Below are 24,246 nucleotides of genomic sequence, written 5' to 3'. Positions count from 1 at the left end.
CATCAATCATCATCACCACCATCATCAATCATCATCATAACCATCATCATCATAACCATCATCATCAATCATCATCATAACCATCACCATCATGATCAATCATCATCATCATCATCATCATCATAACCATCATCATCATCATCATCATAACCATCATCATCATCATCATTTTTCATCACCGTATTGCCATTGTAATAAATCCATTATTGCCCTTCCCTTCCAGTCATGCACTAAACAAAAGGATAGGCATGTTGGTTTAACGACACCTCGGCACACTTTAAAGTACCGCTATTTGGTGTCTAACATGTGGGTGTGTGTGGGTAGGTTTGGTGGAGTGTTGGTGTCTAACATATTATTGGGTTAGTATATAACATGGTTCATTGGTGTCTAATATGTGGTTATTTGGTGTCTTAATATGGTTATTTGGTGTCTAACATGTGGCTATTTGGTGTCTAACATGTGGTCATTTGGTCTTTAATGTGGTAATTTGGTGTCTAATATGGTTACTTTGTGTCTAACATGGTTATTTTGGTGTCTAACATGGTTATTTTTTGTCTAACGTAGTTATTTTGAGTCTAATGTGACTATTTTTGTCTAACATGGTTATTTGGTGTCTAACATGGTTCATTGGTGTCTATCGTGTGGTTATTTGGTGTCTAACATGTTTCAATCTGTAAAAATAATCGACACTAAATTTGGTTAATCTACAAACCTGTAACATTTGGATAAAGTTACAATAGAGTAAAACAAGAGTATGATGACTAGAAATACTTCAGATGTACGAAAATGGATATTCTAAACTAAAAAAAAATATTATTAAATTTCTTTTTTTTAAACCGGTTCTAATAGCAAAATTAACGTCATAGTGTTCAAAGCTAGGTTCCGGACAGTCACTTCGTGTGCTTTTAAATGAGTTCAGTAAAAGAATCGATCTGTTATAAAAACAAACAAACAAACAACTCGGCCCCGTGTGATAGTATGACAGTTGGCCATGTCGTAGTATTGTACTATAGTAATAATAATGTATTATACTGATAGATACCGTTAACTATATGGTCACCATTAAGAATGACAATTGTGCATGTCGTACGCGCATATCGTAGTGTCGGATGGGTTTCTAGAAGTATTGTACTATAGAAATAACGCAAAAAACATCATTTGCCAAATTCTCACATTTATTACATTAAACGCACATATATACGTAAAAAAAAACATATACATAAATAGTTATAATAATGAAATAAAACACCAATCACCAATCACCAAAAGAACATAGAAATAAAACGTCCAGCAAAAGATAAAAGTCAGTGCGCAAGAGGGGCGTAGAGCTTTCCACAGGCCGACAGGAATCTATAAGTGGACACGTCACCATCTGTGTAGCGTCCCCACAGTTCGAAAATGTTCCCCTGTAGATTCCTGAAGGCCTTCCTCTGTCGCCGTCGCATCTTCCTCTCCGAGACAAACCGGCATAACAAATATAAACATAAGTTTAAATATCCACATATTCGCATAGTCACGTGTCTCAAAGTCTGTTACAAATTCAAGAAATGTATTTTAAATGTTTAATCCCCTAAAATATAAATACCTGTCTCAAAATCGTTTCGGGACGTTTAGGTTAAGGTGGGACTAATTCAATACTAACAAAAACACATTCTTTTATTTCAGTGAGAATACTTTAATTTAAAAAATAACACTTGTCCAACAAGTTGTCTCTGGACTCCGGGCCGAATTGTCTCGCGGTGGGCCGGGTTGTCTCAGAACTCTGGGCCGAGTTGTCTGGGCCGAGTTGTCCTCCGGGCCGAGTTGTCTGACAGTATATAGGTGTTGTCAGAGAGAGATGCGAATAAACATTTGTTAATAGGTATATAGGTTCTCTTATTTAAATAGAACATGCAGTGTATTTATAATATTTCATTAAATACTGTTCGTGCACCTTAATTCATTGGTATACTATATATACAATTAGCCCGAGTACTCTGACAGTAATATAAGAGAGCTAGACGGACATTTGGACAGTTAGCACGCTCTTTATGTTTTTTGTAAATAAGTTCACTTTGGTTTTTGTAAGATGAAAAGTAAAAGTGTTTTGGAAAGAACAAAATATACGTTTTATTATTTTTGTGTGCAATTTACAAAACAATCAGCTCAGAAATAAATAACTTGTAGTAAATTTTATATCATGAAAAAGGGCGTTCCCAATGGGACGGATTATACTTCTCTTACCGTCAGTTTTATAGTATGAAAAAAAGGGCGTTCCCAGTGGGACGGACTATATTTCTCTTACCGTCAAAGTACTCGGGATATTATACAATTGACATTCAGTTTATTTCTCAACAAATTTGTTAGTGCAATTCCAGCGGCATTGAAAAAATTGTCATAATTTCTTCTGTTTTAAAAACTGTCCGTATCCGAGTTCTTGAAACAGTTTTCAAATATTTATTGCGCCCGAGTTAGAGTCCGTGTTGTAAATTTAGACTATCTCAGTATTAAGAGTTACTTCCCCTGAAGCAAGATGTCTGCGTCCATGATGGAAAATTGGATGTGCGCCGAATTCGGTAAACTTGGAATTGACGTCACGACAGAAAACGCCAGGTTTGTCTAAGGTTATCTGACAAAGCTATCTTAGTATTTTTTATAAAATTTTGTTGTCATGTTTCCTATTTATGAAATATTTGGAAAACAGCTGTCAAAAATGTTTTGTGTCTGCTTCCATCGTGATTACTGCCAGCTGTCAAATGGTTGTGCAATCATTGGGGTCCAGAAACTTATTTCATTTAAAAAAAAATGTTACTGTCTGTCGGGTTGGTTTTTTTTTTTATTAGCCGCAACCCCAACTATACACATAAAAAGAGGAGAAAATAATATTGGCACGGAAACTTTCGGTTTCATAGTTTGATGAAATTATTAACTTTCGTTTCGCACAGCTCTTAGCACTATTTTTAATTTAACTTTTTTATTTTGATGTTGATCATCAATTTATTCCTGTGTATATATATATATATATATATATATATATATATTTACCTTTGACACCCAGTAGCTTATATATTTTTAGTGTTAGGGTATTGTTAAACATTCATTTATCCATCAATATTTTTTTTTTTAAAAAGGTTATTTAATTCAGTTGAGTACAGAATACATTAAACTTTGATTTCATATTTCAACTTTTTATCTAGTTTCAGCATTTTTTTGCATGAAATAGTTTACGTAATGTATTATATATTATCTAATATGCTTGACAATTAACTTTTTAAAGTTCGATTATGAGTACTTGTATGATTTTCAGTTTTCAAGTGTTTTTTAAAGATCATTTCAAATTTCTTTTTTTTAAACAGTATCTCAACCCCGATTACATATTAATTAAAAAAATTACATCAGTTAAGAAGATGCCCAACATTGCCACATACATAGAATAACTAGTCTTTAATTTGAAACACAATGAACACCCTATTAATGACATAGTGTGACCTAATTTATTTTACTGTAGATACATCCTAGCGATCGACAGTGCACACGACTTGGAGGATTACATTCTGGAACTGCTGGATGGATCGGATGTCAAGGTGCAGAAGTTTGTCAAGGAGCTGCTTCAGAGGTGGAAATCTGGCAACAGTGCAGTTCCCAACGACATCAAGGTACTAAGAGTTTATCAATCCAGTCATAGGAGACTATACGTTATGTATATGTTTGTCTGTCTGTCTGTCTATCCCACACATAGCTTTGCAGACCTTTTTTTCGTATTTTCACAATGCCTCAAAGTGACAGAGCTTGGTTCTTAAGCACTATGACATATTGTTCACTACTAGAGCTGATTTTAATGATTGATATTACACATTACTATCATTTTATTGTTTAAATTATCCATTTAATGATTTCCGTATGAACATCCAAAGTGTTTCAGATCATGTTTGTAACACCACTAAATGCATTTTTTATAATTCTTAAAATACAAGTACCTCAGAGAAGTAATGGTTATAGAGACAAGCTGTACATGTAGTCTATTTTTAGAGGGTTTTTCCTCATTTCAACATCATAGATTCTTGTTTCACTCCGTTGTAACTTTATCCAGATATATTACTGGTTTGTTTTTACGGTAACCAAACATAATGTCCATTTTCACGGGTTGAAACTAGGGTCTATGTATAGGTTTATCATGTAGAGGTACAGATCAAGTTTGACTTTCATGGGGATTTATCAATTTTTAACAGAGTATTGGCCAGATAAATTTTGACATTTCATTTAAACTTATTTTCGTGCACGCTTATATCCAATTAAGGTTCAGTCATGCTGTCCTGGGCACACACCTCAGCTATCTGGGCTGTCTGTCCAGGACAGTGAGTTAGTTGTTAGTTGGTTAGTGGATACTCCCTCAGTATCTGTGTGATCTTTAACCATATGTCCGACGTCATATAACCGTAAATAAAATGTGTTGAATGCGTCGTTAAATAAACCACTTCCTTCCTTCAAAAAAAACATTTCCTGTTGTACATTTGTGTTGACATTTTCCCCACATTTTAATTATTGACAAGTCAATCATATTAGTAAGATGTGTATTTGATTGACAGGTCTACAAGAAACCCAATCAAGAAGAGGAGGTCTATTTCAAAGGAGTTGAAAAGACAAAGAAGAAATCAAAAGAAGACACACCCACAAAACTGTGGTCAGATGAGGCAACCAATGGGGAGATAGCTTACAGTGAGGTTAGCCAATGATAGTTGAAATTTCAGAGCACTGTTACATCGATTTTGACATTTATTTAAGTTTATCTAATGATAGTTAATATTCAGACCTCAGAGTATTGAACATATGCATAAACTACTTGTGAGTTGTCATTATGTCCACGTAAATGAATAAAACATAATTTATGCGAAATTAAATTTGCGTGAGAGATATAAGAACACAAGTCATTCTCTCAATTTGTTGATGCTTGAATGACCCTGTTTCAGAACAATGTTACATCTATTTAGAACAGCATGGATAAATTCGTCAGTTCATTCAAAACAGTTGCAGGACTAGCTCTGGGAGATCAGAATTTTTTTTTGCCAAATTATCTATTTAAAAATGCTAAACCTATAGCTATTTTCAAAAAAAACAAAATCAATTATTACACAATTATTTTTCCGCCCAATTAAAATAAAATTTGCCAGTTGTTTGGCGAGTGACAGAGCTAGCCCTGAATTGTTAGTTTACCACATTCCTGTCTTCAGTTTACCACATGCCTGTCTTCAGTTTACCACATTCCTGTCTTCAGTTTACCACATTGCTGTCTTCAGTTTACCAAATGCCTGTCTTCAGTTTACCACATTCCTGTCTTCTGTCTTCAGTTTACCACATTCCTGTCTTCAGTTTACCACATGCCTGTCTTCAGTTTACCACATGCCTGTCTTCAGTTTTTGTTGGGATGGGATGTTACTCAGGGGCAGAGACCTCAACTGGGGAGCAATGGATTATAGAATCGACCTCCCTTAATCAAAGCTTTGGGGGCTTTTTTTTTTAAACTGGTATACCACAGTCTGTGGTCTTTGCTAACAGATCCTTTACTACTGTTTCTTTTCTTTAGTTGTGCTTGTCAGAAAGGTGAATATAAGAAAGTGTCATTTTGATTTATAACGAGCTTGTCCAACAGACAACATACAGACATGTTTCGGTGTTTAACTTTCCTTGCCTCTGTTTACATCTAGGATGATGCGTTCAATGTGTCGGCCAATGACCAGTCGCTGACCGATCCGACCAAGAGGAAGACCAAGTTCGTTCCACTTTACAGTCAGGAGGGTCTCGCTAAGACAGTCATCAAGATCCCAGGTGATCTAACGTTCAGTGACCGGGGATGTACCCCTTACAAATTACAAACACCCCCGCCCATACCTCCGTCACATGTCTAACTCTTTCTCTCTCCCCCCTCCCCCCAAACCACCTTTTATATTTGTCTGTCAATCAATAACACAGATTTGGGGACACAAGCACAAAGTTATGAGACAGAATCCCAAGATATCTGTATTAGTTTATGTTTATGGTTCTGGCAGAATTCTAAAAAAACTAAAATCCTCAAATTTAATGTCTGTTTGTATTCTGTTGACTTCAAGCTTTATCATTGTGTTGGAGAGCGACACAACTCCACACTGTACCAGTCTTTGTTCATGATACAAATGCAGTATACAGTGACATCAATTCATACTGGGCGGGATGTAGCTCAGTGGTAAAGCGCTCGCTTCATGCACAGTCGGTTTGGGATCGATCCCTGTCAGTGGGCCCATTGGGCTATTTCTCGTTCCAACCAGTGCTCCACAACTGGTGTAACAAAGGCCGTGGGATGGTGCATATAAACGATCCCTTGCTGCTAATCGAAAAGAATAGCCCATGAAGTGGCGACAGTGGGTTTCCAACCTCAGTATCTGTGTGGTCCTTAACCATATGTCTGACACCATATAACCGTAAATAAAATGTGTTGAGTGCGTCATTAAATAAAGCATTTCTTTCTTTCAATTCATACTTTGGAAATTACTCCTGTGTCATAAATTCCTTTTGTATTTCATGGATTCAGGTAACAATTGTATCAATTGTTTCTTTATTGACATGAAATTAGGATGTCTACTAATGTCTTGTGTTGTGTGTTTGTTACAGGTAGACATTCATGTGAGTGCCAGGCCTCCAAACACAAACTGATTAACAACTGCATGAAGTGTGGTCGAGTGGTCTGTGAACAGGAGGGATCGGGTCCCTGTGTGTTCTGTGGAAATCTGGTAAGATTGACAGAATATTCATATTTACAAAATAGACTTAACTGCAGCATTTGACAAAAACAATTTCACTAGCCATCGGGCATGGCAATAATAGTTATTTACTAGCCTAATATTAAATATCACTAGCCATGGGAGTGGGGCTACCATAATCTAGAAGCCCTGTCAACATACCTGTAGTGTGTATCAACAATCACAGTACAGTGAAACTTCCCACAAACCAAACCCTCTATATACTGGTCCCTTTTTAAAGTTCAGTTCAACACAGGATTATTTTACACATGGAGTGGTTGTACAGTACAAGTATTACTATTTACATGAGAAAAACGAAATTTTGTAACTTTTTCTAAATCCTTCAAAATTGGAACCTCTATAAACCTCAAAACCAGATGTTTTTCATGCTCCCTTTTTTAAATAACAGTATAGAACATAACCTCTCTAAACAGGATACCCTTAAAACTGGACGTTTTACTGTGTGTCCGGTTTAGAGAGTTTTCACTGTAGTACTTGCACTAATGAATAAGTGTAAATTATAGTCATTCTGACAGTGATAGTTAATACACAAATGGGGCTATAACCGCCCTCGGTGGCACAGTGGTTAAGTCATCGGACTACAGGCTGGTAGGTACAGAGAGAGTTCGCAGTCCGGTAATGGCTCCAACCCAGAGCGAGTTCTAAAGGGCTCGATGGGTAGGTGTAAGGCCACTACACCCTCTTCTCTCTCACTAATCATTAACATCTAACAACTAACCCACTGGATAGACAGCCCAGATAGCTGAGGTGTGTGCCCAGGACAGTGTGCTTGAACCTTAAATGGATATAAGCACGAAAATAAGTTGAAATGATGGGGCTATTGTATTAGTACATGTATTTACATGAGGAATTGAAATATTGTTAGAATTTCTTAACATTTGTTTTATCTTCTTTTTTTTGTAACTAGGTATGAATAGGAAAACAAAATGTATATACTTCAGAAGTGTCTGGCATAAAGTATCAAACAAATTTATGATTCTTAAGGCTCATTGCATTATGTAATTTGATATTAATGGATCATTGTTTGGTTGGGGCCGGAACATAGCTCAGTGGTACAGGACTCACTTGATGCACAGTCGGTCTGAGATCGATCCCCGTTGGTGGGCCCATTGGGCTATTTCTTGTTCCAGCCAGTGCACCACGACTGGTATATCAAAGGCTGTAGTATATGCTATCCTGTCTGTGGGATGGTGCATATAAAAGATCCCTTGCTGCTAATCGAAAAGAGTAGCCCATGAAGTGGGGACAGCAGGTTTCCTCTCTCAATATCTGTGTGGTCCTTCACCGTATGTCCGACGCCATATAACTGTAAATTAAAATGTGTTGAGTGTGTCGTTAAATAAAACATTTCCTTCCTTCTTGTTTGATTGGTGTAAATTTTGAAGGAGGATGTAGGTCACTGTTAGAATGAATGTTTGAGATGCAGTGGGTTGCAAGTTTGATTGCTTTTTGTCAACCATTGCTCCACACCTGGTACATCCCAGGTTGTGGTATGCACTGTCTTGTCTAAAGGAAAGTGTATATAAAAGATCCCCTGCATCTTTTTCGGTAGGAATGAATGAATGAATGCTTAACGACACCCAAGCACAAAAAAATACATCGGCTATTGGGTGTCAAACTATGGTAAATGCAAAACTAAAGTGCTCTTTTTCGGTAGGAGTAGCCTAAATGACGACAGTGGATTTCCTCTCTAAAAACAAACATTTTCATCATCTGGAGCCCAATTCACAAATCTTTCTTAACCTCTTCATAAGCAATATCACTTCATCGTTTTAAGTATTTTTTGCATTGAGAGAACATACAGAGTTTAGTGAATTAGGCCCCAGGGCCCCGTTCCACGAAGCGATCTTGGCCCTAAGATCAACTTAAGTGCATAGGGTAGCTATGTGCTTATGGTAATCTTGGCCCTAAGATCAACTTAAGTGCATAGGGTAGCTATGTGCTTACAGTAATCTTAGTCCTAAGATCAACTTAAGTGCATAGGGTAGCTATGTGCTTACAGTAATCTTAGCCCTAAGATCAACTTAAGTGCATAGGGTAGCTATGTGCTTACAGTAATCTTAGCCCTAAGATCAACTTAAGTGCATAGGGTAGCTATGTGCTTACAGTAATCTTAGCCCTAAGATCAACTTAAGTGCATAGGGTAGCTATGTGCTTACAGTAATCTTAGCCCTAAGATCAACTTAAGTGCATAGGGTAGCTATGTGCTTACAGTAATCTTAGCCCTATGATCAACTTAAGTGCATAGGGTAGCTATATGCTTACGGTAATCTTAGGGCTAAGATCGCTTTGTGGAACGGCCCTGAATCTGAACCATACCAGTTTATTATGTTCCCTGTTGATGTTGTAGGTGTGTACGGTGGAGGAGGAGGAGATTTTGGCCAAAGGTTCAAAGAAGAGCGACAAGCTCCGACAACACTTGATGAAAGGGGCCACCATCGTGCCGTTGCTAAGCAACGATAAGAGCAGTCTCACATCTTGCACCAGCTCGATGAAGCAAGGTCTTGATATAGCACTGAAACAGAAAGAGAGACTGTTAGATTACGACAAATCAAGGTTGGTCCTGGTCGACTCGTTTTGTTACGGGGGCGAGACGCAATCCAGTGGTAAAGCGCTCATTTGATGAAATTGCAGTGGTTTTGATGACTAAAAGAAAAACACACAAAAACACAATCAAATTCTCTAATTTTTAGATTGGCATTGACCCAAATTATTGATCTAATGGAGGCGATAAGATAAAACTGATTTAAGGTTTATATCATTCACTTATAGTATAAGAAGGACTAAAGGACTGATAGGCAGTGCATTTTAGGATAACACTGAATTAATGTTTATATCGTTTACTGTAGTGTAAGAAGGACTAAAGGACTGCGATAGGCAGTGAATTTTAGGATAACACTGAATTAATATTTATATCGTTTATTTATAGTGTAAGAAGGACTAAAGGACTGCGATAGGCAGTGAATTTTAGGATAACACTGAATTAATGTTTATATCATTTACTGTAGTGTAAGAAGGACTAAAGGACTGCGATAGGCAGTGAAAGTTTTGGATAACACTGAATTAATGTTTATATCCTTTACTGTAGTGTAAGAAGGACTAAAGGACTGCGATAGGCAGTGAAAGTTTTGGATAACACTGAATTAATGTTTATATCATTTACTGTAGTGTAAGAAGGACTAAAGGACTGCGATAGGCAGTGAATTTTAGGATAACACTGAATTAATATTTATATCGTTTATTTATAGTGTAAGAAGGACTAAAGGACTGCGATAGGCAGTGAATTTTAGGATAACACTGAATTAATGTTTATATCATTTACTGTAGTGTAAGAAGGACTAAAGGACTGCGATAGGCAGTGAATTTTAGGATAACACTGAATTAATGTTTATATCATTTACTGTAGTGTAAGAAGGACTAAAGGACTGCGATAGGCAGTGAAAGTTTTGGATAACACTGAATTAATGTTTATATCCTTTACTGTAGTGTAAGAAGGACTAAAGGACTGCGATAGGCAGTGAAAGTTTTGGATAACACTGAATTAATGTTTATATCATTTACTGTAGTGTAAGAAGGACTAAAGGACTGCGATAGGCAGTGAATTTTAGGATAACACTGAATTAATGTTTATATCATTTACTGTAGTGTAAGAAGGACTAAAGGACTGCGATAGGCAGTGAAAGTTTTGGATAACACTGAATTAATGTTTATATCCTTTATTTATATTGTAAGAAGGACTAAAGGACTGCGATAGGCAGTGAATTTTAGGATAACACTGAATTAATGTTTATATCATTTACTGTAGTGTAAGAAGGACTAAAGGACTGCGATAGGCAGTGAAAGTTTTGGATAACACTGAATTAATGTTTATATCATTTACTGTAGTGTAAGAAGGACTAAAGGACTGCGATAGGCAGTGAATTTTAGGATAACACTGAATTAATGTTTATATCATTTACTGTAGTGTAAGAAGGACTAAAGGACTGCGATAGGCAGTGAAAGTTTTGGATAACACTGAATTAATGTTTATATCCTTTATTTATATTGTAAGAAGGACTAAAGGACTGCGATAGGCAGTGAAAGTTTTGGATAACACTGAATTAATGTTTATATCGTTTACTGTAGTGTAAGAAGGACTAAAGGACTGCGATAGGCAGTGAAAGTTTTGGATAACACTGAATTAATGTTTATATCGTTTATTTATAGTGTAAGAAGGACTAAAGGACTGCGATAGGCAGTGAATTTTAGGATAACACTGAATTAATGTTTATATCATTTACTGTAGTGTAAGAAGGACTAAAGGACTGCGATAGGCAGTGAATTTTAGGATCACTGAATTAATGTTTATATCGTTTACTGTAGTGTAAGAAGGACTAAAGGACTGCGATAGGCAGTGAAAGTTTTGGATAACACTGAATTAATGTTTATATCCTTTATTTATATTGTAAGAAGGACTAAAGGACTGCGATAGGCAGTGAAAGTTTTGGATAACACTGAATTAATGTTTATATCGTTTACTGTAGTGTAAGAAGGACTAAAGGACTGCGATAGGCAGTGAAAGTTTTGGATAACACTGAATTAATATTTATATCGTTTATTTATAGTGTAAGAAGGACTAAAGGACTGCGATAGGCAGTGAAAGTTTTGGATAACACTGAATTAATGTTTATATCGTTTACTGTAGTGTAAGAAGGACTAAAGGACTGCGATAGGCAGTGAATTTTAGGATAACACTGAATTAATGTTTATATCATTTACTGTAGTGTAAGAAGGACTAAAGGACTGCGATAGGCAGTGAAAGTTTAGGATAACACTGAATTAATGTTTATATCATTTACTGTAGTGTAAGAAGGACTAAAGGACTGCGATAGGCAGTGAATTTTAGGATAACACTGAATTAATGTTTATATCATTTACTGTAGTGTAAGAAGGACTAAAGGACTGCGATAGGCAGTGAAAGTTTAGGATAACACTGAATTAATGTTTATATCATTTACTGTAGTGTAAGAAGGACTAAAGGACTGCGATAGGCAGTGAAAGTTTTGGATAACACTGAATTAATGTTTATATCGTTTACTGTAGTGTAAGAAGGACTAAAGGACTGCGATAGGCAGTGAAAGTTTTGGATAACACTGAATTAATGTTTATATCGTTTATTTATAGTGTAAGAAGGACTAAAGGACTGCGATAGGCAGTGAAAGTTTTGGATAACACTGAATTAATGTTTATATCGTTTACTGTAGTGTAAGAAGGACTAAAGGACTGCGATAGGCAGTGAAAGTTTTGGATAACACTGAATTAATGTTTATATCGTTTACTGTAGTGTAAGAAGGACTAAAGGACTGCGATAGGCAGTGAAGTTTTGGATAACACTGAATTAAGTTTTGGATAACACTGAATTAATGTTTATATCGTTTATTTATAGTGTAAGAAGGACTAAAGGACTGCGATAGGCAGTGAATTTTAGGATAACACTGAATTAATGTTTATATCGTTTATTTATAGTGTAAGAAGGACTAAAGGACTGCGATAGGCAGTGAATTTTAGGATAACACTGAATTAATGTTTATATCATTTACTGTAGTGTAAGAAGGACTAAAGGACTGCGATAGGCAGTGAATTTTAGGATAACACTGAATTAATGTTTATATCATTTACTGTAGTGTAAGAAGGACTAAAGGACTGCGATAGGCAGTGAATTTTAGGATAACACTGAATTAATGTTTATATCGTTTACTGTAGTGTAAGAAGGACTAAAGGACTGCGATAGGCAGTGAAATTTTTCAATAAAACTGAACAGTGATGGAAATAAGCAGACTTTTTTTTTATAGTCCATTGTACAGATACATTTAAAAATTTACTTGTCTGCCAATATTTTCACTTGTCCAAACAAATTATTTGTTTTATTCAAGTACTAGGATGATGTTTATGATTGTTCAAAATGAAACTGCACTGAACATTTTTACTTGTCCACTGGACAATCACTGAGGCACATGTTGCTTGTCCAAATAGATTTTCACTTGTCGGGACAAACAGACATGTGCTTATTTCGAACACTGCTGAATTGATGTTTATATTGTTCACTTACAGCGTAAGCAGGACTAAAGTTATTGACGACGAAGCAGACTATTTCGCGGCCGACTCTAACCGCTGGCTGAGTGCCAAAGAGAAAGACGCACTGAACAAACGAGAGGCTCAGCTACGTAAAGAGCGACATGGTTCACGCAGGGACAGGAAGCTAACGTTTGACTTCGCGGGGAGACAGATCATCGAGGCCGAGTCGGACGCCGGAAGGAACATGTACGATATCAACGATGACGTTATACAACAGGTGTACTACGGTGCTCAGTCGACCGAGACGTCTCGGGCACCACAACGAGGTGGGGATAGCGACATCGTCAACCCAAACATTGTACAGGCAGCTCCACTTGTGAGTTTCTGTTGTTGTTGTTGTTGTTTTTATTAATAGAGAAGAATGATTGTACTTTGCTTCAGGATTGTCAGGCTTTTTTAAATATTTACTTTTTTGTCTTATTCTCTCTCTGGCTCACTATGTCCCTGTGTCTGTCTGTGTCTCTCTCTCTCTCTCTCTCTCTCTCTCTCTCTCTCTCTCTCTCTCTCTCTCTCTCTCTCTCTCTCTCTCTCTCTCTCTCTCTCTCTCTCTCTCCACTCCTTTCCTCCCTTCATCTCTCTCTTTTTCTTCTTCAAAATTACTTGAAAGAAAGATCACTTTTTGTGTGTTACAACAAATTCCAGATCAATACAGGTTGGGTTTTATATCGATTGATTACCTGAATAACCTCTGGTTCTGCCACAATTTGTACTAAATTAATTCCTTGTAAAATAAGACTGTCCCCTATTTTTCAGACATAAGGGATGTTTTTTCTTTCTTTCTTTTTTTTCATGAAGGAAGGAATGTTTTATTTAATGATGCACACAACACATTTTCTTTTCATGAAAGAGACAACTATTTATCATATATACTGTTATACTCATTTTAGTTTATCACCCCAGAAAAATTATACAGCAGTCGAGTACGTGGAGGTCAAACACAAACTGACTTTGACCCTTCCAAGAGGTCGAGTCGAATTCAGGATCGCCAGTTGCTAGAGATGACTGACGAAGGAATGTGTTTAAGCATGCATCAGCCGTGGGCAACGCTGCTTGTTAAAGGAATCAAAATGTAGGTGGTTCTCTCAGTTTGTTTTCAGGCAGTAGTTGCCATGCTGCAGCGTATAAGCTTTTACGTATATCGCTGAAACCCCTGGAATCAGAAAATTGTTACAAATGAATACTATTTTCTGTTTGGTTTTCTAGACAGTATATGGGGCGGGACGTAGTCTAGGTCAGTCAAAGAGCAGTCCCCACCGGTGGACCCATTGGGCTATTTCTCGTTCCAGCCAGTGCACCACAAGTGGCATGTGCAATCCTCTCTGTGGGATGGTGCATATAAAAGATCTCTTGCTACTAATGGAAAAATGTAGCAGGTTTTCTTTCTTAAGACTATATGTAAAAATTACCAAATGTTTGACATGTAATAGCCAATGATTAGTAAATCAATGTGCTCTAGTCGTTAAACAAAACAAACCATCCTGCCGGATGTAACTCTAGTCGTTAAACAAAACAAACCATCCTGCTGGATGTAGCTCATTGGTAGAGTGCTCGTCTGCAGTGTTTGATGGACTTTGGTTTCAAAATAACCATCTGTAAGTCATACTTTAAAATGTATTGAAGTTTTGAAAGAAAAACATTCCTTTTCTTTTCTCAGTCATGAGGGTCGAACCTGGTACACCGCTCACAGAGGAAGGTTGTGGATTGCGGCGACGAAACAGACACCAGAGACTCAAACAATTGCTGAAGTTGAGCAGCAGTATCGCTTCCTATGCAATGGTGGGTAGCACAATTTCCGTCACATCAGAGTATATTGATGTTATAAAGATTTTATATCACAAAATAGACAGATGACAGTAATATCCATGTACATTGGTGTGTGTCTGTGGACCTGGGCCTTGTTCCATGAAGCGATCTTAGCATTACGATTCCCTTAAGTACATAATAATAGATATTCACCTAAGGTGATCTTAGCGTTAAGATTTCGTCATGGAAGAGGGCCCTGTTAGCCAGCTAGGGGGTGAGTAATGCACACCCTGTCTATGTAACAATGGACCAAAGGGGTGTTCGTGGGAGGAGAAACATTTATATTAATCCCACTAATTCCGGCTAGTGGTGGTGGAAGGGGGATGGTCAGTAGTGGTGGTGGAATGGGGGTGGGCAATGTCTGCTACTCTCTGTTTCCAGTGTCTGTGTATTTGATTAAACAATGTGCCAAAGTTTTCTAAATATAATATTCCTCTCCACAGGGGGGTGTTTTGTACGAGGAGAATCATTTATATTAATCCACCTAATTCCGGCTAGTGGTAGTGAAAGGGGGGGTCAGTAGTGGTGGTGGAATGGGGGTGGGCAATGTCTGCTACTCTGTTTCCAGTGTCTATGTATCTGATTAAACAATGTGCCAAAGTTATGTGAATATAATATTCCTCTCCACAGGGATGTGTTTTGTACGAGGAGAATCATTTATATTAATCCCCCCTTTTGGGGGGGGGGGGGGAGGCTGGTGTTGGTGATGGGGTGAGGGCAATGTCTGCCACCTCTGTTTCTGATGTCTGTGTATGTGACTAAACAATATGCAAGATTTATTGTATGTGATTAAACAATATGCAAGATTTATTGTATGTGATTAAACAATATGTCAAGATTTATTGTATGTGATTAAACAATATGCAAGATTTATTGTATGTGATTAAACAATATGCAAGATTTATTGTATGTGACTAAACAATATGCAAGATTTATTGTATGTGATTAAACAATATGCAAGATTTATTGTATGTGATTAAACAATATGCAAGATTTATTGTATGTGATTAAACAATATGCAAGATTTATTGTATGTGATTAAACAATATGTCAAGATTTTGTACATACATGTATAAGTATTTGTCTCCAAATGAATGTGTGAGTGTGTGTGTGTGAGTGTGTGTGTGTAGGTGTGAGTGTAGTGTGTGTGTGTAGGTGTGTGTGTGCGAGTGTAGGTGTGTGTGTGAGTGAGTAGGTGTGAGTGAGTAGGTGTGAGTGAGTGTAGGTGTGTGTGTGCGAGTAGGTGAGTGTAGGTGTGTGTAAGTGTAGGTCTGTGTGTGTAGGTGTGTGTGTGTAGGTGTGTGAGTGTGTAGGGGTGTGTGTGTGTAGGTGTGTGTGAATGTGTGTGTGTGTGAGTGTTTAGGTGAGGTGTGTGTGTATGTGTGTGTGAGTGTGTGTGTAGGTGTGTGTGAGTGTGTGTGTAGGTGTGTGTGAATGTGTGTGTGTGTGAGTGTTTAGGTGTGTGTGAGTGTGTGTGTAGATGTGTGTGAGTGTGTGTGTAGGTGTGTGTGTGTATATGTGTGAGTGAGGCAATTATATTAATCCACCGTTTTGTTGGCTGTTTCTGATGTCTGTGTATGTGATCAAACAGTATGCCAAGATTTTGTAAATACTTCCTCCACATGGAAGTGGTTGGAGTAGGGGTGGGGGCATTGATATCAATCCACTTTTCAACTAGTGGGAGAGCAGTGCCCACCATTCTGTTTTCAGTGCTTTTGTATATTTCTAAAAATATGCCTAGGTTTTGCTATTGTGACGTTTTTCTTTCTCAGGCTATATAAACGTGTGTTTTGATTTCAGACCCTCACTTAAAATTTCCTAATCACTACCCGATCGGATGTCTTCTCGGGTGTGTCGATGTCACAGACTGCTTGTCGCAGGAGGAATACAGACTCCAGGTATTGGCTTGTGTCTATCCTTTTATCTAGGGGCGGGACGTAGCCCATTGGTAAAGCGCTCGCTTGATACGCTGTCAATTTGTGATCGATCCCCGTTGGTGGGCCATTTGGGCTATTTCTCGTTCCAGCCATTGCACCACAACTGGTATATCAAAGGCCATGGTATGTACTACCCTGTCTGTGGGATGGTGCATATAAAAGACCTTACTACTAATGGAAAAATGTAGTGGGTTTCCTCTCTGTGACTGTCAAAATGACCATATGTTTGACATCCAATAGCCGATGATTAATAAATCAATGTACTCTAGTGGTGTAGTTAAATAAAACAAACTTCTTGTTTTTATCTCGCCTTTACAAAATAAACAGGTGTGATACAGGTTGTACTTTTCCAACAGCCACAGTGGCCATGGCATAACTGTCATTTAGTCCGTCATTGAACTTTCGCATTTAGCTACATTTCTGGGACTGATCGTAGCCCAGTGGTAATACACTGTCTTAATGCATGGTCAGTCTAGTATCAATCACCACTGGTGGGTCCATTGGGTTATTTCTCATTCTAGCCAGTGCACCACGACTGACATATTACAGGTCATGGTATGTGCTATCCTGTGTAGGATGGTGCATACAAACGGTCTCTTGCTACTAATGGAAAAATGTAGCAGGTTTCCTCTTTTAAGATTATATATCAAAATTACCAAATTCTTTACATCTGATAGCTGATGATTAATAAATCAGTGTGCTCTAGTGGTGTCGTTAAACTAAACAAACTTTCCACTAAGATTTCCTCTAAAATAGTAGACACGTCAAGAGAGTGTTACGTTTTCTTGTTATTTGAGGTAAAAAAATGTGATCAGATTACAAATTTCACTTTGGAAACTTGGTTAAGCGATGACATTTTCTGGTTTTGAATAAAAACCAATCTTGTAATCTTTGTTGCTATGCCTATAACGAGGACGTTCCATATCTGAACTGATTGTCAAAACAACTTGTTGTCTTAGTTTCCAGATGGAGAGTCAGTGTCACCGTACGTGTTCATCTGTCAAGGTCCCCAGGAACTCATCGTCAAGTTCCCAATCCAGGGCAAACACAAAATATGTAAGTAGTCACTACTGGGGAGTTTTATTAATTAATTTTTCCATATTTTAGTGCTTCCCAAAAACTTAACCAGTTCTTGGGGTTTTTTCCATGTCACTCGTAAAACTCAGTTTGTGACTGTAAAAGCAGCATTAACGCCCGCAAATGGTCAGATACAACATAGTTATCTCCTAAATATACTTTCTCAAGATTAGGTTCACGAGAAGGTTTGGCTTTCCATCTTAAAGTATTGTACAGCTACCGTATAGAATTTATATTAATACCTGTGGTCAGGTCAGGTCAGAGATTTTAACATGCACATTCAGAGCAAGCTGTTGTAGCGCATGCCTGTCCTGGGTGCAGGTGTTGGCCTCAGCTGGTTCCTCTGTCCAGGACAGGAAAGGGGTGGGAGGGTGAAGGGGGGGACCGCCTGCACTGTCACGTGCAAGGTGTTACGTGGACATTTGTTAGCCGATAATAATAAATTCATGTGCTCTAATGGTGTCGTTAAACGATAATAATAAATCCATGTGCTCTAATGGTGTCGTTAAACGATAATAATAAATCCATGTGCTCTAATGGTGTCAGTAAACGATAATAATAAATCCATGTGCTCTAATGGTGTCAGTAAACGATAATAATAAATCCATGTGCTCTAATGGTGTCGTTAAACGATAATAATAAATCCATGTGCTCTAATGGTGTCAGTAAACGATAATAATAAATCCATGTGCTCTAATGGTGTCAGTAAACGATAATAATAAATCCATGTGCTCTAATGGTGTCAGTAAACGATAATAATAAATCCATGTGCTCTAATGGTGTCAGTAAACGATAATAATAAATCCATGTGCTCTAATGGTGTCAGTAAACGATAATAATAAATCCATGTGCTCTAATGGTGTCAGTAAACGATAATAATAAATCCATGTGCTCTAATGGTGTCAGTAAGCGATAATAATAAATCCATGTGCTCTAATGGTGTCGTTAAACGATAATAATAAATCCATGTGCTCTAATGGTGTCGTTAAACGATAATAATAAATCCATGTGCTCTAATGGTGTCGTTAAACGATAATAATAAATCCATGTGCTCTGATGGTGTCAGTAAACAATAATAATAAATCCATGTGCTCTAATGGTGTCAGTAAACGATAATAATAAATCCATGTGCTCTAATGGTGTCAGTAAACGATAATAATAAATCCATGTGCTCTAATGGTGTCAGTAAGCGATAATAATAAATCCATGTGCTCTAATGGTGTCGTTAAACGATAATAATAAATCCATGTGCTCTAATGGTGTCGTTAAACGATAATAATAAATCCATGTGCTCTAATGGTGTCAGTAAACGATAATAATAAATCCATGTGCTCTAATGGTGTCAGTAAACGATAATAATAAATCCATGTGCTCTAATGGTGTCGTTAAACGATAATAATAAATCCATGTGCTCTAATGGTGTCAGTAAACGATAATAATAAATCCATGTGCTCTAATGGTGTCAGTAAACGATAATAATAAATCCATGTGCTCTGATGGTGTCGTTAAACGATAATAATAAATCCATGTGCTCTAATGGTGTCAGTAAACGATAATAATAAATCCATGTGCTCTAATGGTGTCAGTAAACGATAATAATAAATCCATGTGCTCTAATGGTGTCAGTAAACGATAATAATAAATCCATGTGCTCTAATGGTGTCAGTAAGCGATAATAATAAATCCATGTGCTCTAATGGTGTCAGTAAACGATAATAATAAATCCATGTGCTCTAATGGTGTCGTTAAACGATAATAATAAATCCATGTGCTCTAATGGTGTCAGTAAACGATAATAATAAATCCATGTGCTCTAATGGTGTCAGTAAACGATAATAATAAATCCATGTGCTCTAATGGTGTCGTTAAACGATAATAATAAATCCATGTGCTCTAATGGTGTCAGTAAACGATAATAATAAATCCATGTGCTCTAATGGTGTCGTTAAACGATAATAATAAATCCATGTGCTCTAATGGTGTCAGTAAACGATAATAATAAATCCATGTGCTCTAATGGTGTCAGTAAACGATAATAATAAATCCATGTGCTCTGATGGTGTCGTTAAACGATAATAATAAATCCATGTGCTCTGATGGTGTCAGTAAACGATAATAATAAATCCATGTGCTCTAATGGTGTCAGTAAACGATAATAATAAATCCATGTGCTCTAATGGTGTCAGTAAACGATAATAATAAATCCATGTGCTCTAATGGTGTCAGTAAGCGATAATAATAAATCCATGTGCTCTAATGGTGTCGTTAAACGATAATAATAAATCCATGTGCTCTAATGGTGTCGTTAAACGATAATAATAAATCCATGTGCTCTAATGGTGTCAGTAAACGATAATAATAAATCCATGTGCTCTAATGGTGTCAGTAAACGATAATAATAAATCCATGTGCTCTAATGGTGTCGTTAAACGATAATAATAAATCCATGTGCTCTAATGGTGTCAGTAAGCGATAATAATAAATCCATGTGCTCTAATGGTGTCAGTAAACGATAATAATAAATCCATGTGCTCTAATGGTGTCGTTAAACGATAATAATAAATCCATGTGCTCTAATGGTGTCAGTAAACGATAATAATAAATCCATGTGCTCTAATGGTGTCAGTAAACGATAATAATAAATCCATGTGCTCTAATGGTGTCAGTAAACGATAATAATAAATCCATGTGCTCTAATGGTGTCAGTAAACGATAATAATAAATCCATGTGCTCTAATGGTGTCGTTAAACGATAATAATAAATCCATGTGCTCTAATGGTGTCGTTAAACGATAATAATAAATCCATGTGCTCTAATGGTGTCGTTAAACGATAATAATAAATCCATGTGCTCTAATGGTGTCAGTAAACGATAATAATAAATCCATGTGCTCTAATGGTGTCAGTAAACGATAATAATAGCATCCATGTGCTCTAATGGTGTCAGTAAGCGATAATAATAAATGTGCTCTAATGGTGTCAGTAAACGATAATAATAAATCCATGTGCTCTAATGGTGTCAGTAAACGATAATAATAAATCCATGTGCTCTAATGGTGTCAGTAAACGATAATAATAAATCCATGTGCTCTAATGGTGTCAGTAAGCGATAATAATAAATCCATGTGCTCTAATGGTGTCAGTAAGCGATAATAATAAATCCATGTGCTCTAATGGTGTCAGTAAACGATAATAATAAATCCATGTGCTCTAATGGTGTCAGTAAGCGATAATAATAAATCCATGTGCTCTAATGGTGTCAGTAAACAAAAGAAACTGTTTTTTGAAATGTTGAAATGTTTCTCTTTGACAGACAAACTGGACAGCCATATCCACCAAGCTGCTAAAAAGGGATTACGACCTCCGTCTGACCACTGACAGCAAGACTCGGCAGTGACAGACTTATGACCACAGTCTGATCACTGACAGCGAGACTCGGCAGTGACAGACGTTCTCAACACACTGATAACTCTTTGACTCTATACGGCTGTGATTAATAGTAACTGTCTTTATTACCTATATGGTACAAATTGTTGCTGTTCATATAGGAGCTATGTGTCCCTGTGTCTCAGTAGGATGGAGAAATAGAGGATACTCCCCGAGTGTCTTATATCATAATTTATCAGCATGAGTTGATAAAAGTATGAAATCTGAGGCTTGCCGAGGGTTTTTATACTTTTATTAACGAGTGCTGATAAATTATGATACCACAAGACACGAGGAGGGTATTCTTTTTATCATTCATTATCATTCTTTTCATTTCCGACAGTTGTAAACAATGTCATTACGGTAATGTGGGTTGAATGTCAGCGGTAGACTCGTTAACTAGCAGAACGGCAGTGCCATGATGTCACTAATGATAGGTTTAGCGCTGAAACACACAGTGACGTAACAAACTATTGTCTTGTGATTAAAATTTGATCAATCAAGATTATAAGAAGTGATGTCTTCTAGGAGAATATTGCAGGAGATATCGCAAATTATAGTGCCAGCGATATCTCCTGCAAAAGACTTTAATGGATGATAAATGGACATACTGTATGAGATAAATCAAACTCCAATAAGGGGTCAGACTAAAGACTTTGTGTAAGAGTCCTAGGCCCAGTTTCACAAAACACTGTAAGCCTAGTTTTGCACATAAACGTAAATCTAGGACTAAATCACAATTCTTATTACTACTAACAGTACAATTAATGTAGTTTGAAGTTCACACATATTGCATTTTCTTTGTCCTCAAAATGCACCATCTTCCTGAGTAGTGTCATTTTCGCCATGAAATAGAAGGAAGGAAATGTTGTATTTAACAACGCACTCAACACATTTTATTTACGGTTATATGGCGTCAGACATATGGTTATGGACCACACAGTTATTGAGAGAGGAAACCCGCTGTCGCTACTTCATGGGCTACTCTTTTCGATTAGCAGCAAGGGATCTTTTATATGCACCATCCCACAGACATAATAGCACATACCACAGCGTTTGATAAACCAGTCATGGTGCACTGGCTGGAGCGAGAAATAGCTCAATGGGCCCACCGACGGGGATCGATCCCAAACCGACTGCACATCAAGTGAGCTCTTTACCACTGGGCTACATCTCGCCCCCCCCCCCAGCATGAAATAGATGCCAAACACATGTAAACTATGACTGATATAACTGCTAGTCGCAGACGTAAACTTGCGATGTTTTGTGAAATGGGCCCTTGTGCTTTGCCAGCTGATATGATAGGAAAATCCCCACTAGCTACTGCTAGTAGAAACGCTTTGTGCCAGCATTAATAAGATAATACATCCACCTGATGTCACTGATTGAATGTTAAGGTTCGTAATCCTCTTAAACCACCGTACAGTAAAATATTTATTAATTATGGTTGAGACTAAGGCTTCTTGCTTTAGGCTGTTCCAGGATTTATCATTTGGGGGAGCTGGGGGTGGTGGCAATTTTTTATATATAGATATGGTAATAAATATTTATTTGCATAACAGCCATATATGGGCACAGCAAATAACTACATAATATACATATATGTACAGAACAACAATAACAAAACGAATCGAACGCCATTAAAATTTCACTTACACTCAATGACAGGACATCATATCATTATTTAGCTTCCTATTCAATTTGTTTTAGATATTTTATCGTAATTGCAATTATTATTATTTTTTTATAGATACAGTTGTTTAAATTACTTCTCTTTTTTTCAAAATATGATCAAATGCATTGGTAATCATCAAACGTAAATACGAAGAAACAAGACAAAGGGAGATAATTTAATCTTAAGCTAAAATACAGTGAAAATAAAACTTTTCACCAGATATCACTTTTATGGTTTCCGTAGATCTATATATTTCATTGCTGCGTATATAATAAACATTAATTATGTGTACATCCAGGTGAATAAACTTTACAATATTATGTACTAACTAATCCATACCTGTGACATCACACTATTATTCTAGGTGTAGATTATTTTTCAAGAGTCAACACCTGCGAAACCTTCTACCCATCATCCATAGGCATCATGTCACTATTGCAACCAGTCGGCAGCCTGTGGGTGATGAATATATTTTCATTGAAAAGATTGCTGCCCCTTTTTTTTAATGTTATTTTGTTGAAATCAGAACTAATTTGAAAGGGGCTCCAACTTCCATAATTATAATCAGTGTTCTTGCTGGGTGAAAGTTAAAGGAGGGCGGCCACTCGGCACCACACCCTTCAAAAAAATAAATTTAAAAAAATAAACGAAAAGCAAAAAAAAAAAAACAAAAAAAAAGGGGGTGGGGGTGGGGTTGGTTACCATATTGTTGTGTGTTGGTAGACTTGTGAAAAGAAATACTCCTTATTTTGGCTACAAAAACGTGCAAAAAGGTTTATAAATACGAAATACAAGCAGACTCGTCTTTTAATTGAACCATTGTTTTTATAATCGTTCATATCCCCCCCAAAATGAAAAGTTTACAATATTTTATAAAGAACTGCTGAATAAACAGAATGACAGAAATTAAAAATCATCAGTTACAACCAATTATATCTGCAACGGAGGACAAAATATCAAACGATAGTTAGTGGAAACAAAAGACAGAATTACCGTTCTGATCACGTGACAAATTTGACGCCAAATAAGTGAGGGTTTTTTCAATCAGAGATTGCCAAATCCGTAAAAAATTAAAATGTTTTCATTGCTCCAATAAAATATAACTTTTATTGTGTCTATTAAACATACAAATGGATACAGATATGGGACAAAATAGAGGCTGTTAAAAATACTGTTAAATTATGTTACAGTAACTGTCGTAAATGTTTCATCAATTGCTTTTTCGTACACAACGCGGCTTGTTTCCTTTGATATCAACTGTGCAAACTGATCATTGTTTTTTTTGTGTGGAAAAAAGTGTGCATTTGGAAATAGCGGAGATAGGTGCTGGAAAATAAAGAGGGGCACATAAAAATAAAGGAGGGTGGAGAATGTGAAAGGAGGGCGGCAAAATTAAATAGCGGGGTGGGCCGCCCCGATTAAATGGAGCAGCGAAAACACTGTA

General features: G+C 36.9%; 1 protein-coding gene across 1 annotated transcript; it reads left to right on the top strand.

The window, feature by feature from the left end:
• Positions 1-2,493: 2,493 nt before the first annotated feature.
• Positions 2,494-21,407, top strand: LOC121378599 (activating signal cointegrator 1-like). Its single transcript, XM_041506860.1, has 12 exons — positions 2,494-2,592; positions 3,488-3,635; positions 4,566-4,700; positions 5,682-5,802; positions 6,622-6,740; positions 9,121-9,326; positions 12,861-13,200; positions 13,772-13,953; positions 14,539-14,660; positions 16,488-16,585; positions 17,584-17,680; positions 21,015-21,407. Exons 1-12 carry the CDS (start codon positions 2,513-2,515, stop codon positions 21,077-21,079), a joined length of 1,713 nt encoding a protein of 570 aa, XP_041362794.1. The 5' UTR covers positions 2,494-2,512; the 3' UTR covers positions 21,080-21,407.
• Positions 21,408-24,246: the final 2,839 nt, after the last annotated feature.

The sequence above is a fragment of the Gigantopelta aegis genome, chromosome 2, assembly GCF_016097555.1.
Source record: "Gigantopelta aegis isolate Gae_Host chromosome 2, Gae_host_genome, whole genome shotgun sequence".
NCBI classification, from domain to species: Eukaryota; Metazoa; Mollusca; class Gastropoda; order Neomphalida; family Peltospiridae; genus Gigantopelta; species Gigantopelta aegis.
This window is presented reverse-complemented; position numbering and strand designations above follow the sequence as displayed.

What these genes read in the sequence shown, in the direction of transcription:
- LOC121378599 (XM_041506860.1), top strand. Translation starts at nt 2,513, where the DNA reads ATGTCTGCGTCCATGATGGAAAATTGGATGTGCGCCGAATTCGGTAAA. An exon ending in GACAGTCATCAAGATCCCAG is followed by an intron (nt 5,803 to 6,621) that starts GTGATCTAACGT and finishes TGTTTGTTACAG; the next exon opens with GTAGACATTCATGTGAGTGC. An exon ending in TTAGATTACGACAAATCAAG is followed by an intron (nt 9,327 to 12,860) that starts GTTGGTCCTGGT and finishes GTTCACTTACAG; the next exon opens with CGTAAGCAGGACTAAAGTTA.